Source organism: Bos grunniens, chromosome 5 (genome assembly GCF_055505025.1).
Source record: "Bos grunniens cultivar Pamir isolate PY7600 chromosome 5, Bosgru_T2T1.0, whole genome shotgun sequence".
Classification (NCBI taxonomy): Eukaryota; Metazoa; Chordata; class Mammalia; order Artiodactyla; family Bovidae; genus Bos; species Bos grunniens.
The window spans coordinates 109,018,393-109,033,498 of NC_141169.1; the positions used below are offsets into that span (position 1 = coordinate 109,018,393).

At 50.2% G+C, this 15,106-nt stretch overlaps 1 protein-coding gene across 50 annotated transcripts in view; it reads left to right on the forward strand.

The window, feature by feature from the left end:
* The window catches only part of WNK1 (WNK lysine deficient protein kinase 1), a 130,182-nt gene extending 115,446 nt beyond the window's left edge, over positions 1-14,736 (forward strand). For 38 of the 50 annotated variants that reach the window (XM_086402540.1, XM_086402490.1, XM_086402503.1 and 35 more), the window contains 9 exons: positions 1,179-1,261; positions 2,552-3,198; positions 3,929-4,128; positions 5,485-5,679; positions 6,533-6,625; positions 9,081-9,122; positions 10,589-10,615; positions 11,431-11,618; positions 12,045-14,736. In XM_086402540.1, coding sequence (XP_086258666.1) covers positions 1,179-1,261; positions 2,552-3,198; positions 3,929-4,128; positions 5,485-5,679; positions 6,533-6,625; positions 9,081-9,122; positions 10,589-10,615; positions 11,431-11,618; positions 12,045-12,362 — 1,793 coding nt within the window. In that variant the 3' untranslated portion in view covers positions 12,363-14,736. The remainder of the gene's footprint in view (positions 1-1,178; positions 1,262-2,551; positions 3,199-3,928; positions 4,129-5,484; positions 5,680-6,532; positions 6,626-9,080; positions 9,123-10,588; positions 10,616-11,430; positions 11,619-12,044) is intronic. The other 12 variants (XM_086402541.1, XM_086402495.1, XM_086402496.1 and 9 more) reach the window with 5 other exon arrangements.
* Positions 14,737-15,106: the final 370 nt, after the last annotated feature.

A 15,106-nucleotide genomic window follows, 5' to 3' on the forward strand; every position in this document is an offset into this window, starting at 1 on the left:
TTCCCCAACTGTCTAGAGCAGAGTTGACAAACTTGTTCTGTAAGAGGCCAGAGAGGAAATGCTTCAGGTGTTGCTGGCCATCCAGTCTCTGTCACAACTACTCAAATATCTAACCTATTGTAGCTCCACAGAAGTAATAGATAATAAATGAATGAGCTATGTTCCAATAAAATTTATTTATAAAAACAATCTGTGGGCTAGATTTGGTTCACAGATCATAGTTTGTTACTCCCTGATACAGAGAAAGATGTTGTTATTACATTTAATACCCAGCCCAGAAGCATTAATAGATTTTCAATTTCTGCATGGGGGAAAAGTACTGTTACGTCCAAAGATAAAGATAAATGAAAACCTGGGAAATGTGTGTGTTGTATATGCCTGTCACAAAAAGGACTTTGTTTTGCCAGTATAAAGAATTTCTGTAAATTTGGCATAGACCAAAATTTAAAAAAAGATAACGGGGGAAAAAAACACAAACATAGACGTGAAAATATTTAACTTCCTTTATGAAACAGAACAGTAGAATAAAACTACAAGTCGTCGTATTTTTCCCCTGTCCTTGGTAAATTCGTAAGTTAATAGCCACTGGAGACTTGGTGTATATATATAGCCTTTTTGGAGATCAGTTTATGTCTGTCAGAGTTTTAAATGGCAGTGATTCAGTACTCCCATTCTTAATTTGCTGTACAGATTTTTAATATAAGAATATACATATTAGAGCATTTGCTGCTATAAAAGTCTGCTATAGCTAGTTCCCATTTAAAATGGGTCTTTAGTGTCCTCAACAGAATCTCATGATCTTTGAGTTACAGGGCAGAGCTATAGTGTCCCTGCCCGTCAGCCTTAGTATCTCTTCTCGTGTGAGCTAAGCCAGGAAGCTGCGTTGCTGCTGTGTGGCTTTTATTCCTCCACGTGGTGTGCTGTCCTCTGTATGGTATACAGGGGAGACAGAGGGTTTCACAGCGATGTAATCTTTACACAGAAGGTGTCTGGTAGGAAGGTGAGCAGTAACCGTTTCCCCTTTTGGGCGCAGCGAAGGGGGACAGACAAAAGGAAGTGTTCCTCTCCTCTAACGAGTTTCTTCTTGGAATGCGCGGTTTCTGTTGACTCTGCTTCTGGCTAGGGAAAGGAAGCTGCTAAAAAGATGCTGACATTCGTTCTCTTCCTCCTCGGTGTAGTTCTTTCAGTCTCTCAAGTCACAGAAGCTCCTGTCCTTGTGCCCACTTCCACAGCTGGTGTTCTGAAGATGGGGCGATTTCAGGTGAGACTCTCGCTTTTAGGGGGTAGTGTGTGTGTAACGAAGGATCGATCCCCGATATGGTGAGTGGTGGTGTATGTATGATAAGGGATTTCCGATTCCGGGGTGGGAGTGTGTATATAAGAAACTTACATCTGTCTTTGGGGACCTAATTGCCATCAATGATATGTCTTTTTTAGGAGCACTTTAGAGCTGTTTATCATTTTCCTCTCTTAAAATAACACATGCTCATTCAGGAAAATGAAGAATACTCAGAGTGGTATTCTGAAGTACTCTGAAGAATACTTAGAGAAGCAGTGGACAGTTGTCCTCCCTGCCCATCCTCCTCTTTTCCTTTTGCTCTGTGCATGTGTGGACCTGACATTGACCCTGCTTCTTTTCTGATAGCTCTCTGTAGCTTTTCCCATTTAGGGGTAGGGTTACCTAGCCATTCTCCTATTGTCAGTCATTAGGCAGTTTCTAATTTTTTAATAAGTAACAGTAAACATCTTTGTATAAAAAAGTTTTCATGTTTAGGATAACTTAAGTTTGATTTCCATAGTGAAAATACTGAGTCAGCATCAAATAACACCATGTAATTATATTTTCCCAATTGGGAAACAAGTGAATATTTTCTGGGTTAGTGATAGGGATATGGCAAAACCAATACAATATTGTAAAGTTAAAAAAAAAAAAAGTATGAGATAAAGATGCTTTGGGATTAAAAAATCTTTTTCTGTTTTCTTAGCTACTTTCTAGCTATTCTCAGGATAGCACTTGAAGCTGGGGGTATTGGATCACATTCTTCTTATTTGTAAAGTGTTCTCGGAGTTTGCGGCTTCACTGACTGTATTTCTAATACATTGTTGAACTAGCACAGGAATCTGGATCCTTCATTTAGCGCTAGCTAGTTGTCCTATTTCTTGAAGCTTAGCTGTCATTTAACATTTATTGGATGTAATCTTTGTAGTTTCTCTTGTTTACAAGCAATCGTCAATATTCTGTGACCTGTTGTTATTTATATTTTAATAAGATGTGATCTGAGTCCTGTGCACAACAGGAGATAATGGAAGTAGCGAATTTGCTTGGCTTAGCCAGCTGCTCAGAATGGGCATCTGACTGCACATCTCAGTGCAGACGTGTCATGCTCTGCAGTGCGGTTCCTTCTGTTTTCGCAGTCTGAGGTGGAGGGCCTGTGTAAACAAATGATCAGCCTACTCAGACTGGGACTTGAAGTGCTTCACTGTTTTATCATCCGTTGTGAAAATGGAGTGTCTGGGAGTTCTTTAGTCTCACTTTGGTCTATTGTGTCAGGTCTCAGTTGCAATGGATGACCCCCAGAAGGAGGGTAAAAGTAAGTCGGAGGATGCCAAGTCTGTCCACTTCGCATCCAGCACGTCAGAGTCCTCGGTGCTGTCAAGCAGCAGCCCCGAGAGCACCGTGGTGAAAGCAGAGCCCAACGGGCTGGCCGTCCGGGGCGCCTCTGCAGACATGCCTGACAGCGCCCACCAGCCACCTGCCTCAGAAGCTGGGCAGCCTAGCAAGGTGGGCCGTTTTCAGGTGACCACCACAGCGAGCAGAGTGGGTCGCTTCTCTGTGTCCAGAACTGAAGACAAGATGGCTGAGGTGAAGGGAGAGGAGCCAGTGGTCTCTCCTTTCATGGACTCGGAACACGACATTCCTCCCACCGTGACGCCAAAGAAAGAGAAACCCGAACTGTCTGAGCCTTCGCATCTGAACGGGCCGTCTTCCGACCTGGAGGCTGCCTTCCTCAGCCGGGACGTGGATGCTGGCTCAGGGAGCCCTCACTCCCCTCCGCAGCTGAGCTCCAAGAGCCTTCCTGCCCAGAGCCTCAGTCAGAGCCTCAGCAATTCTTTCAACTCCTCCTACATGAGCAGCGACAATGAGTCAGACATTGAAGACGAGGACTTAAAGTTAGAGCTTCGCCGACTACGGGAAAAGTGAGTGTGTTTCTCCCATGAGGGTGGCGGCAGAGCTGTGTGAGGACCCAGTTCCTGGTGCTGGAGAGGTGACACAGGAGCGGGGCCTCTGGATGTAGTTCTTGGAAGGACTCAGGGCATCCCTAGTTACAGAACTGCCTCAGCACCTGTGCATGACTGCTACATGTGGTTTTTAACACTAGCACTTCAGCGTTATTAACCTAATCTTGACCATTTCTTAGCCTACTGAATGAATCTGGTAATGGCACTGGGGTGTAGAATACTTGAACAGGTTTTCTTGGTCACAGTTGACAAACTGGATTTGAGTTGCCAGTTCAGTATCCTGGATAGAGCCTCAAAGTCAGGAAATCCTTCTGGAACATCATCAGCCATTTGTGGTTGGCTAGTAGCTTTTTCTGGAGAAGGAAATGGCAACCCACTTCAGTACTCCTGCCTAGAAAATTCCATGGATGGAGGAGCCTGGTGGGCTACAGTCCATGGGGTCGCAAAGAGTCGGACACGACTGAGTGACTTCACTTCACTTAGGAGCTTTTTGGAATTGGCTTGGGTGGTAGAGGCCAGCAAGAAGAGCTGACAGACGAGAATCTCAAGCTGGTAGAAGTTAGATTAAGTGCATTTGAGGGACAGATTCATTAGTAAGTAAACCTGTGCGTGAAGGTGAAATCATGTTAATTCTTTTTGGAACAGAGGTGGTTATTCTATTTTTTAATTGTTTGGTTATCTTTTGTAGACATCTTAAAGAGATTCAGGACCTGCAGAGTCGCCAGAAGCACGAAATTGAGTCTTTATACACCAAACTGGGCAAGGTTCCTCCTGCTGTCATCATTCCCCCAGCAGCCCCCCTTGCAGGGAGAAGGAGGCGACCCACCAAAAGCAAAGGGAGCAAGTCCAGTCGCAGCAGCTCTTTGGGGAATAAAAGCCCTGGACCAGGTCAGCCGTGGCCATCCTGTCTTGTGTTTCTGTCTCCATCTGTGTGTAGAAGCTGTTGAATATTGGCTACTTGAGTTGAATTAATTGTGAAGGAGTTTGACTTTCCTATAGTCTCACTTCCTTGCCTTCACTCCCCATGTTTATAGAACCTCTTTTTGAGCCTGGAAGACAGGGTAGTACTGTGGCCTTTTCCTGTGTTGCCTGTATTGCTGTCTGGTGGTTTCCTTCATGTGTAGTTGTTCTTGACTCATAGAACTCACATGTCCCCAAACTCCTAGGCAGCTGGAAGAAAACACACTGTTTTCTCTTTAGTAAAGTCCAGGTCAGTTCTCTCTTTTTAATGAGTGGAGTGGTCATAATCACAATTGGGATGAATGTAAATTTCATATAGGTGTTTGGGTATGTCATGTGATAATGTCCTTGATTAAAGTTTTGTTTTATTTAGCTGTATGGGAATAAAGAACATGCTAGTATTTATAGTCAAAAAAATAGTTAAATCATAATCTCTTATTTTTGTGGTTTGCCTGTTTTTTCTCTATTATGTAGAGTTTTTCCCCTTCGGTGAAGTTATGGTAATGTTAGATAACTAGTTGTAAGTAAAAGCAGCTGTAACACACTTACATACTTATACTCCAGTACACTTGGCACTTGCTCTTCAGTTCTCATGTTAACTGTATTGGACAGCACTTGCAGGCCTAATAGCTTCCCATTCTCTGCAAGTTTTCTGGGGCCCAAACCTTTTCTCTGGGATGTTAGAGCCAATTCATTATGAGATGTGAGATCATAAGTCACAGCAGCTAATTTAGATTCTGATCCCAATTTCAGCCTTCTTTTGGAGTGTACTTCTGTTCCACTAATTATACTAAGGAATAGCCAGGTGTCCACTTCAGGACACCTGGCTAATGAGTGAAAGCTGCCTATCAAAAATAACTCTAAATATGCATTACTCTATAACCCCTGTATCATTTTTTGACACCTCTTTGTACTTGATTGACACATGGACCAGAAGGACTAAGGAGAGACTGTCTGTGGACCACTCTCAGCTATGAGAGGGTAAAAGGCAGGGCTGAGGTCACGCAGTGGCGTTCCCTTGTCTCCTGCACGTGCTCTCATCTTACCCAGCTTGGACTCCTGAGTCCCCCGGGTTATCTGCAGCTCAGCAGCTTCAGGGACGGGGTCCTGCAGCCCTGTTGCCTCTCCTTCATCTCTTACTCCCCATCCCGTCCAGAGGCTTTTGCCCTTTGGTCTGTAGCTTCTGACCTGTTATCACTCCCTTGGTGGGACAAACAGCAGACAGTACTGTCCAGGGCAGGGGGAGAGCTGTGCCCTGCCTCACACCACTGTGTCTTCTGACAGGTACCCTGTCTGGCCAGAGTGCAGCTTCAGTCTTGCACCCTCAGCAGACCCTCCCCGCTCCTGGCAGCGTCCCGGAGACAGGGCCCAACCAGCTGTTACAGCCTGTGAAGCCATCTCCTTCCAGTGACAACCTGTACTCGGCCTTTACCAGCGATGGTGCCATTTCAGTACCAAGCCTTTCTGCGCCAGGTCAAGGTGAGAGCCACGGGCAGCCACCATCCTCCGGGAGCCTTGAAATGCAGACACAGCCACACGCAGGGCAGAAGCCTGGGGCAGGCGGGTGGCTTGGGGGAGCAGCTGACCTGGAACCTGCTGCCTACATGGTTCTTTGGGCTGCAGAGGGGGGTGGGTAGCAACTCGCTTGGGTGGGATCACTGCTCCCTTCTGGTGGAAGTAGGTTTTCTTCAAGGGATTACAGCAGAAAGTAGCCCTGTGACGCCTCAGTGTGGTGCAGGACTCCTTTGGGATTTGGAACTTATGATTTAATACTGGACTAGGGTTTCCTAAAACCAGATTCTTAGGTGTTTTAGCCCTTTCTGAAAGTTAATGCATTTGTTCAGCCAATGTAGACTTTAATAATTTCTAAGTGTGAGAGAGACATACTAAAGTGAATAGCCCTAAAATTCAAGTTGCTGCCTTTAATCTACTTCCCAAGTATAGGTCGTTTAATAAACAGAGGTTTAATAAAATGATCACTCAGAACATTCCTGTAGAGGAAAGACCTTTTAGTAACATTAGACAAAACTTAAAAGCTGTTGGGCATCTGGGTGGAAAAGAATGAGGGGAATCTAGATGGCAAACGGAGGTGCCTTTGCTGCAGCTTTGCGAAGGTTAGAGATTAGCCTGTCTCTGAGCGTGCTGGTGGGTGGCGCAGTCTGGGCTGGTGGGGGACAGACCTGACCCCTGCCTCTGGCGCGCAGGCCTGTCCTGCAGGCTCGTCCCTCTGTGTGCCGTCCTAGTACATCTGGCTCTCAGCTCGGGTTCTAACGTCTCGTAGCTGTGTTCTGTCTCTTCTCTCCCTGTTCTCCCCGTTCTTCCCCTCTCACAGGCTGTGCCAAGTTTAACTGTGCGTCCGAGCAGGTGACGTTCAAAGCTGGCGGCAGGAGGACGCGATTTCTGAGTACGCCCTGCTTGGCTCTTTGTGTGTAACACCTTTACTCTTCCTCGCCCCTGTGTCTGCCGCGGGTCTTGTCTCACGCAGTCCACCCTCATCTGTGTCTGTGCATCGTCTCTGCGGTGGCTTGGCTGAGCTAGTGTCGCCCTCAGAAGTTTGGGCCTCTGTTAATTACGATAGAAGATGGAGATCTGATCATAGGTTTCTGTAAACTTCAAAATGAATTTTCTGGTAGAACTGCCTCTTCCTCAGCCTGTGCCAGAGGGCAGCACGGTGTCCAGGGCAAGGGACTGCTGGGTCGTTCAGCATAGTGATGCCTGCGCGCCCAGCCATGCATAGTGCTACCCCTTGCTCTGGCATTAGGAGTCACAGCAAGCTTCCTGACCGCCGCTGCAGGGAGAACTGAACCCCTGTTTTTGTATTATTTTTCAGAGTAGATTGAAAGTTGTTTTTTTTGTTTTTGTTTTTGTTTTCGTAATCTCAGTTAAGCATAACCACCTATCAATTGTAAAGATGCTGGAATCTCTTCCCTGGATGTTTTCACCACCACTGCCCTCTGAGGGTTTCAAAGAGGGTTTCGGTGTAGTTCGTCTTATAAATTAAGCTCACTAAGACCGAGGGCCAGCACCTGCAAGCCAAGATGGGCTTTTTAACAAAATCGCTGGGACTTCTCAGCTTTCTTCCCCAAAACAAGGCTCCTGCCTCTCCAGCCCACCTCCCTGCATGTGGAGTGTGGGTGGTCCTGCACAGACCCGGTGAGATCACAGGCACGAGGCAGGAGCCCAGGGAAGCACACGTCTTTTCTCTCTAATCAGCCTGGCACGTTCCAGTAGTTGATAAGCATATGTTGAAATGAGAATTTTAAAAACAAAACTGAGGTTTAAGTAAAAAACCTTTGTTAGAGCTTAAAAGATCTTCTCTGTTAAGGCCTCAAACTTCTGATGTGGCTGTTGACATACTTTTTAAGTGCATGTGCTCGGACTGTCGTCGTCTCTTGAGTGTGGTTCAGAGGTCCTTGGGCCTCATACAACACTAGTCCAGGGCTGTGTAGCCCAGAGGGAGGTGGAAGGCCTTCCCCGCTTGGTAGGGCAACGGCTTTCCTGGCAAGCCTTAGTGGGTGAGTGAAAGTCACTCAGTCGTGTCCAACAGTTTGTGACCCCATGGACTATACACAGTCCATGGAATTCTCCAGCCAGAATACTGGAGTCGGTAGCCTTTCCCTTCTCCAGAGGATCTTCCCAACCCAGGGATGGAACCCAGGTCTCCTGCATTGCAGACGGATTCTTTACCAGCTGAGCCACAAGGGAAGCCAAAGAATACTGAAGTGGGTAGCCTGTTCCTTCTCCAGGGGATCTTCTGGACCCAGGAATCAAACCGGGGTCTCCTGCATTGCAGGCAGATTCTTTACCAGCTGAGCTGTCAGGGCCTGGCTAGGCTAGGCTGACCAACAGTGTTAGCTCCTCGGCACTTAAGTCAGCACTTGAAGTCCTGTGTCCAGTTAGATGACTGAAGGGACAGTAACAGCAGGGGACAAGTGTTTGGAGGTGTCAGTCCAGTGTTATGTGGCCTGTAGTGTCTCAGAGGGAAGGAGGAAGACCAGGGCATTTTTGTGAGGGAAGTATTGTGTGACAGGCACCTCTTCGGTTAGCTCAGAACATTCCCATCGCACTTGGAAAGGTAGGTGGTGTTACAGTGTCGTTCAGATGAATGAGAGATCCTGCCTCCGTTGAAGGCACGTCAGTGTCCATCATGTAAGCCTTTGTGAGCAGATCGCAAGATGCAGATTTAAAGCAAATAAACCCAGTGGTTTAGGACTGCCGAGCCCTGGTTCAGTCCCTGTCGGGGAACTAAAGGCCCAAAAGCAGTGTGGTGTGGCCAAAAAGAAAAAAAAGTTGAAAGAGCAAATATGGACAGAGATATTGGGCTCTTGGGTGTTGGGGTCTTAACTAGTCTGGGGTGCTTCACTCTGTGCTCAAAACAGATAATGGTTTGGAAGCACGGCTTGGCTTCATGCTTTATTTTTGTTTGAAAGTTGCTCGTTTTCCACATACTTTTAAAAGATTTTTCTAGGGGGGACGGGGTTAGTATGTATGTCTAGGGTTTGGAAATAGTGTGTTAGCCAGTTTAAATGAGAACTGTAATGATGGTGCCACCTGTCAGCCTCCTGTGGTGGAATTGCGAATGCATTTAATGCAGTGCGTCCTAACAGCCCAGCAGGAGAAGCAGGAGGGGGCCAGGGCGTGGAGAGACTGCCTGGGTATTCGAGGTTCCAGCAGTGAGGCCAGAGCCCCAGAAGCCTGGTGTGGGGCTCGCTCCTCCAGACAGCGTGGGGTGGGGCCGTGGGCCGGGAGGGGCCCCCGCGCAGCCCAGGCCCTCTCCCCTCCCTCTCTCCTGCTGGGCCCTGGTGTGCTGTTTGGAGAGTCTAATTATGTACACTTCTGTTCCCTAACCTTTAACACACTGCTCTCTCTTTGTGCTTCAGGGAAGATGGTGAAAAAAGTCTGCCCTTGCAACCAGCTCTGTAGTAATTATCCTTTCTTTCTGTTACTTCTGCTCCCTGACTGTGAAGCCTGTCGCCCTGAGCTCTTTGCGCCCCGCAGCCTCTCGACTCCTGGACCCCAGCCCTGCACCCTTTTCTGGTGTCGTCTTCAACACACTCAGTGGTTGCCACTGGCTCTCCTTCCAGATTCCAAGTCCCCTCACAGTCCATGCTCTCGGTGACAGCCCACACCCGGCTCTGTGACAGCTGTGGGTGGGGGCGCCCGCGGGTGTGTGTAGGGCGAGTGGGGCTGCCTCGCGCCCCCTGAGGAGTCAGCCAGCTGTGTAGATGGTGCAGACAATGGCAGCTGCCGCCAAGGGGCTCTTCCAGAAAACGGTGCTTGGGAGGCGGGCAGTAAGCGTGGCTCATAGTGGGCTCTTGTTACTAGAAGGGGGCAGGGGTGGGGGGCTGACTATATGGCAGGAGAACATTTTTGGTGAGAAAGCATGCACTCACTGCTTTTAGAATTTTTGAGCAGAACTGAGAAGGGTTTAAAGGACAGTGAGTGTCCTCTGAAGGCTGGCCGTGTCTCAGAAACACCTGCTCTGCTGGTTTCGTCACCGCTTTCCTGCTGCCACCAACCACGTGCACCCCCATTCTCCTGGGTTTAGTAGCCAAGCCAGCTTTTCCTAGAGTTAATTTCTGCTTGGAAAGCTGGGGGGTGTGTGTCACCCTCCTGTGGGAAGGCGGTTTGCAGAAGCCAGGATGAGAAGGTGGCCTGTGTGGCTGGCGCTCCCCCGGTGTCCACGCTGCACCCAGTGTCGAGGGGCCTCGGCACCCAGCTGAGCCGGCCTGTGGCAGCTGCGCTCCCCTCCGTGGCTGCTGACAGCTCTGCTCACTTGTGACCTCTGTGTCGTCCTCATCGTCTCACTCGCCACCAAGCTCACACCGCCGTGGTCACGCACACGGGGGGCGGGGGGCGAGACGGTCCTCGTGCATGCGCTGACACCCACCCCCACCCCCGTCCCCGCCTGCGCTGCCTCCCTGCTGCCGTCCCGGAAGCCTGTGTCCTGTGCGTCCCACTGTCCTCCTGGGTGCCGCCCTGTAAGGAACTCGGCCCCGGCCCCCGCCCGCCGTGTTGCCTGGGTGCTGAGAAGCACGGGACCTCTGCGCTGGGCAGCCTCACCTCACGACAGCTGTTCCTCCCGCACTCGGGCTTGGGTGCCCAGCCCAGGCGGGTGAGCCACCCCCGTCGTGGGGCCTGGGGGGTGGGGGGCGAGTTGCTTCTGGCGCTGCTGGACTGTGACAGCGGGCAGTGTCCGCACGTAGACATTCAGCCCTGGCCTTGACTGGGGATCTGGAGTCCTCTTGGCTCATGCATTACAGTGGCCGCTTACAGTTATTCTGCAGCACATGTGAGATCTGGTAAGAAAGTGGGGGTGCGGGGAATACACAAGACCCTGACTCTTCTTTCCCTCTTCCCTCAAACCTGCCTCTCGAATAATCGCCAGTGTGCCCTCCAGCAGAGCCGAAATCAGGCAGGACACAGACTCCTTTCTTCCTCATGAAACCATAGAGACCCTTCATCACAGCCCCAGAGCCTCTGCTCCCCGCACCCCCTGCCTCCCTGGGTGCACAGAGAGTGCCTGCTCTTTGGGGAGGGGCAGGGCGGGGAGAAGCCAGCCGCCGTGCAGCCGTGTCTTCCTGGAGCCAAGAGGCTTGGGCGCAGCACAGAAACCTCCTTGTGCTTTCCTCACAGGGAGTTGGGAGAGGCTGAGCCTTCCCTTGATGTTTGCATTCATGTTTATGGGCCCAGGCAAAGAAGCTTTCTGAACAGAGCACGCGTTCTCTCGTCTCCCTCTCTGTGGAAGAACGGCTGAGCGCGTCCCGGACCCCGTTCCCCCGCGGCTTGGGAGCCCAGCTCTCCTCAGGCCTGTGCTCGCAGTGCTTCGGCTCCCGCGGGGACCCTGCCCGTGCTCAGGGGGCCCTCGGCTCTTGCCCTGTCCTGCAGCATTCAGAGCAACCAGGCTTGGTGGCTACAGCACACAGCTCTCCTCAGCGGGCGCTGGGCACAGGCCCAGCACCAAGTGTCCGCGCTCCCGACACCGTGGGGACGGGCGGAGCGAGGCCCCGGCCCTCCTCCCTCCTGGCAGCTCCTGAGGAGAGCCTCCCCCGGCCCTGCTATACGCAGCGTTTGGCTCCTGAGACCCTGAAACCTCCCTTCTGCATGGCTCCCTGGCTCATCCCCCCGTCCTGGGCTTGCCCTTCATCATCGTGGGAGGTCTCTCCTCTCCCGAAGTCACCACCGAAGTCCCTTCTAACGGGCGTGCCTTGTTGCTTCTTCTGACCTCAGGGACCAGCAGCACCAACGCCGTCGGGGGAGCCGTGAGCAGCCAGGCCGCCCCGGCTCCGCCTCCTGCCGTGACGTCCAGCAGGAAGGGCATGTTCACGGACGACCTGCACAAGCTGGTGGACAACTGGGCCCGGGACGCCATGAGTCTCTCAGGCAGGCGGGGAAGCAAAGGACACGTGAGCTATGAGGTCAGCGCACCCCTCGTGCTTCCTCCTGCCTGTCCGAGTGTCGCTGGGCACGGGGACCCTGCCGTGACCACCTCCAGGGGCTCCTGAGTGCTAGCACTTCCGGGAAAAAAGACAGCAATCAGCTAGGTCCCTTCTTAGTTTCTTTCCCTGGATTCCTTGCTCTGAACTGAGTCAGCCCAGTTTTTCTTCCCTTTTCCTTAACACTCTGAATGGTGTGTGCTTGTGCCACTCACGCGAGGCATGCGATGCCACCCCCTTCCAGTCAGAACAGGTATGTGGTGAGTGTCAGGAGCCAGTGATGGTGATGAAAGGCTGTCTGGGAGTTGTTCTCCCGACCCTGTAAGGTCAGAGCAGCCCAGGCCTAGAACTCTCTCTCGCCCTGTACCCGTCCCACCTGCACGGCTTCACCGCCTGTTCTCTCTCCAGGGCCCTGGCATGGCAAGGAAGTTCTCCGCGCCCGGTCAGCTGTGCGTCTCCATGACCTCAAACCTGGGCGGCTCTGCCCCCGGCTCTGCAGCGTCAGCTACCTCTCTAGGGCACTTCCCCAAGTCCATGTGCCCCCCTCAGCAGTACGGTTTCCCTACCCCCCCGTTTGGCACGCAGTGGAGCGGGACGGGTGGCCCGGCACCCCAGCCGCTTAGCCAGTTCCAGCCTGTGGGAACAGCCTCCTTACAGAATTTCAACATCAGCAACTTGCAGAAATCCATCAGCAACCCCCCAGGTTCCAACCTGCGGACCACGTAGACCCGAGGCGATCCTGGGGCAGGTTTGGGGACAGGAGATGGAATGTGGGGGGTCGGGGGCATAGCCTATATGCTGACTACTAGTGCTGCATTTAACTGGTCATTTCTTGCCAGAAAGGAATGTTTTAATCCCGCTTAGAGCCCTTGGAGTGGAGCCCCCCGCCCTCACCATCGCCTGAGTGGGAGGAGGGGAGGGCAGCTGTCTTGTGTGCGCTTTGTCGTTGCCCAGACCCAGCAGCGAGCCGTTGGGAAGTGGGGTTGGTCAGAAGGCTCCTAGAGAGCTCTGGAAAAGCAGAGCCGTCTACATTTTCAGGTGGTGGGGCTCTTCATTTTGGTAGCCACCCCAACCCCTTACTTACTCCCTCAAGAATATAAACCACAAGACAAAAAATTTAAACTATTGGGCTCTCTCCTACCCTGTCGCCCACTGTTTTTCTTTCTCCTGTCTCCCCCTACCCCCGACCCCAATCCAGCCAATCTTTAGAACCCAGTGCAGACACCAGGGGAGGGATGGAGGTTTCAGCCCTTTCTTACAATAGGTCATTAGTGCTTTAAGCAAATGATATTCGCAGCTTTGACTGCAGCATTAGCAATTAGGAAAAAAATTAAGTTCCCTGCGGACATGTAACTTTGCCATCAGTTTTGATGTGGAAACACTGTGATGTATAAATGTTGTTGGACAACAGTAGTTTAAGAGTAAAATATGAAAGGCTTAAAAAGGCTAGCTCTGTCCTTTACTTACTGAGATTTCACTTTTCTCCTTTGTATTTCCATTGTATTAGATAAATAAATGTGAATGTAAAATTGTATAAATCACTCTACTTGAATACTTCCGTCCTCCCAGTACCGCTTGCTGGATGCTTAGTGCCTTGGACTTCTATCGCTTCTGCCGTTGCATCAACTTCTCGTCAGACCCTGGTCAGCTGGTCAGCGAGGGTGTGTGGAAGGAGAGCGTGGGTCCGTGTGACCCAGCAGTGGACTGTGTTGTAAGGAAACTGGAAGGGTATTTTTTTCAAGTCATTTAACAGTTTTGTAAGATGAGCAGGGTGAGAAGTTAAGTTGACATCAGTGGTTAAAGCAGAAAACTGTTTCAGGACAAATGAGGAGGGAGGCTGTCACCAAGTCGGGCAGTTACCAGGCTGAGCGTGGCGTGCAATTGGTGCCGAGAGACTAGAGGCTGCAGAACAGATGTGTTTTGAAGACGTGGTGCTTGGCCAGCGGCTGCCCTAAGCCTTACTTACCTGCGCTGGGCTTGAACTCAGAAGATTGAGAAGAAATGGCTGAAGAGAAAGGAAGCGGGTAGGGGCTGGTTTTTAAGTTGGGAAATGTGATCGTGAAACGTCTCAGATGGAGAAAGTTGCTCTAAGAAAAATTGTTTGCCTTGCCTTCCTCTTGGTGCAAATGTACCGTGTATTTCTCAACGTGGGGTCCTGCAGTTGTGGCAAGTGGCCCCACATCTGAAATAAGCACCGTAGGAACGGCTGCTTGTTCCTCCTCACTTCTGTATAATGTCCAGAGGGTTGCAGGGTCATAATCTCCCGGCTACCTTTGTTTCTAGAGTGACAATGGATATTCTCATATAAAGACTCCCCTCAAGTAATAACTGCAACCAGCCAGTATTATTTAGTGCTATGCCTGGTTGTGATGGGCAGTTCTCTTTATTTTCAGAAACTTCAGGAAATATTCTCCCATTGCCTATTTTGGGGATCTCTGTTCTCCCAGAAGATGGGGCAAGAAGCTAGGACTCTTAATCTTGGGGTGCTTCTTCTCTTGACCCTGAGCCACCTCAGTGGCCCAACCCAGGAATCTCCATGACAGGAAGAGCCTGGCTGTCCTGTCCTTCGTTGGCCGTTTTCTTTTAAGTTAGCCAAGGCCCCAAAGATGCAAACGAAAGCTGAGGCTTTTAGGAAGGTAAGAGATGAGAAGGGCAGGTGCTCCAAGCTTTGCTTTGAAACTTTACTTTTTCTCTGCCTGTAATCCTTGAGAAATGGTAAGAGTAAGGACCGAACAAGAAGTGCTGAGGAAATGGGAAACGGACACGTGGACAGAGGGGACGGACTTTGTACCCAAGGAGGGAGCCAAGTGCAGCACGACTCTGGTCACTTTGGTTTAATGATGTTGAGGTCTCTTCACTCACATGGAAAGTAAGAACTGGTTTTACTTACTGTTGATTTTTTTCCCCTCCTGTGGATGAAATAACTGAAACCTAGAGGAATGAACCAGTGCTACTGAACTGTTTAAATTATTTTCGTGTTAATAGTACACTTTGAGTATCTTTTTCCACATTAAAAAAATCTTTCTGAATTATAAATGTTTTCCTTACGTTATTTAACAATGTACACTGTTTAAAAAAAAATAAACTGAATTCAAACCTTGGGGATTCTTGGCAGCCGTCACTCCTGTTTGGCGCTGTGGGTGCACTTCGTGCTTGTGGACATGTGACGAAGCCACGCGAGTAAACCAAACTTGGTTTTATTGAGCTGTGGGGATTCATTTTCAGCAGGTGCCTTTTCGTGATCACATTAGCTGATATGACTTGTATGCAATTTATAACTGGATTCCTATCTCCAGAAACTTTTTCAGTGATTCTGACCTTAACTGAGATGCTGCAGACAAGGAAGATAGCGGTAACAATAACCAAAACCAGAAAAAAATTTTCTGCAGCTCAGGTGAGGGGTCGGGGGTGCTGGGGTGGCCGAGGCCTGCCATGGGGGTCCTTGTCTCGGGCACCACGTCACAGACAGG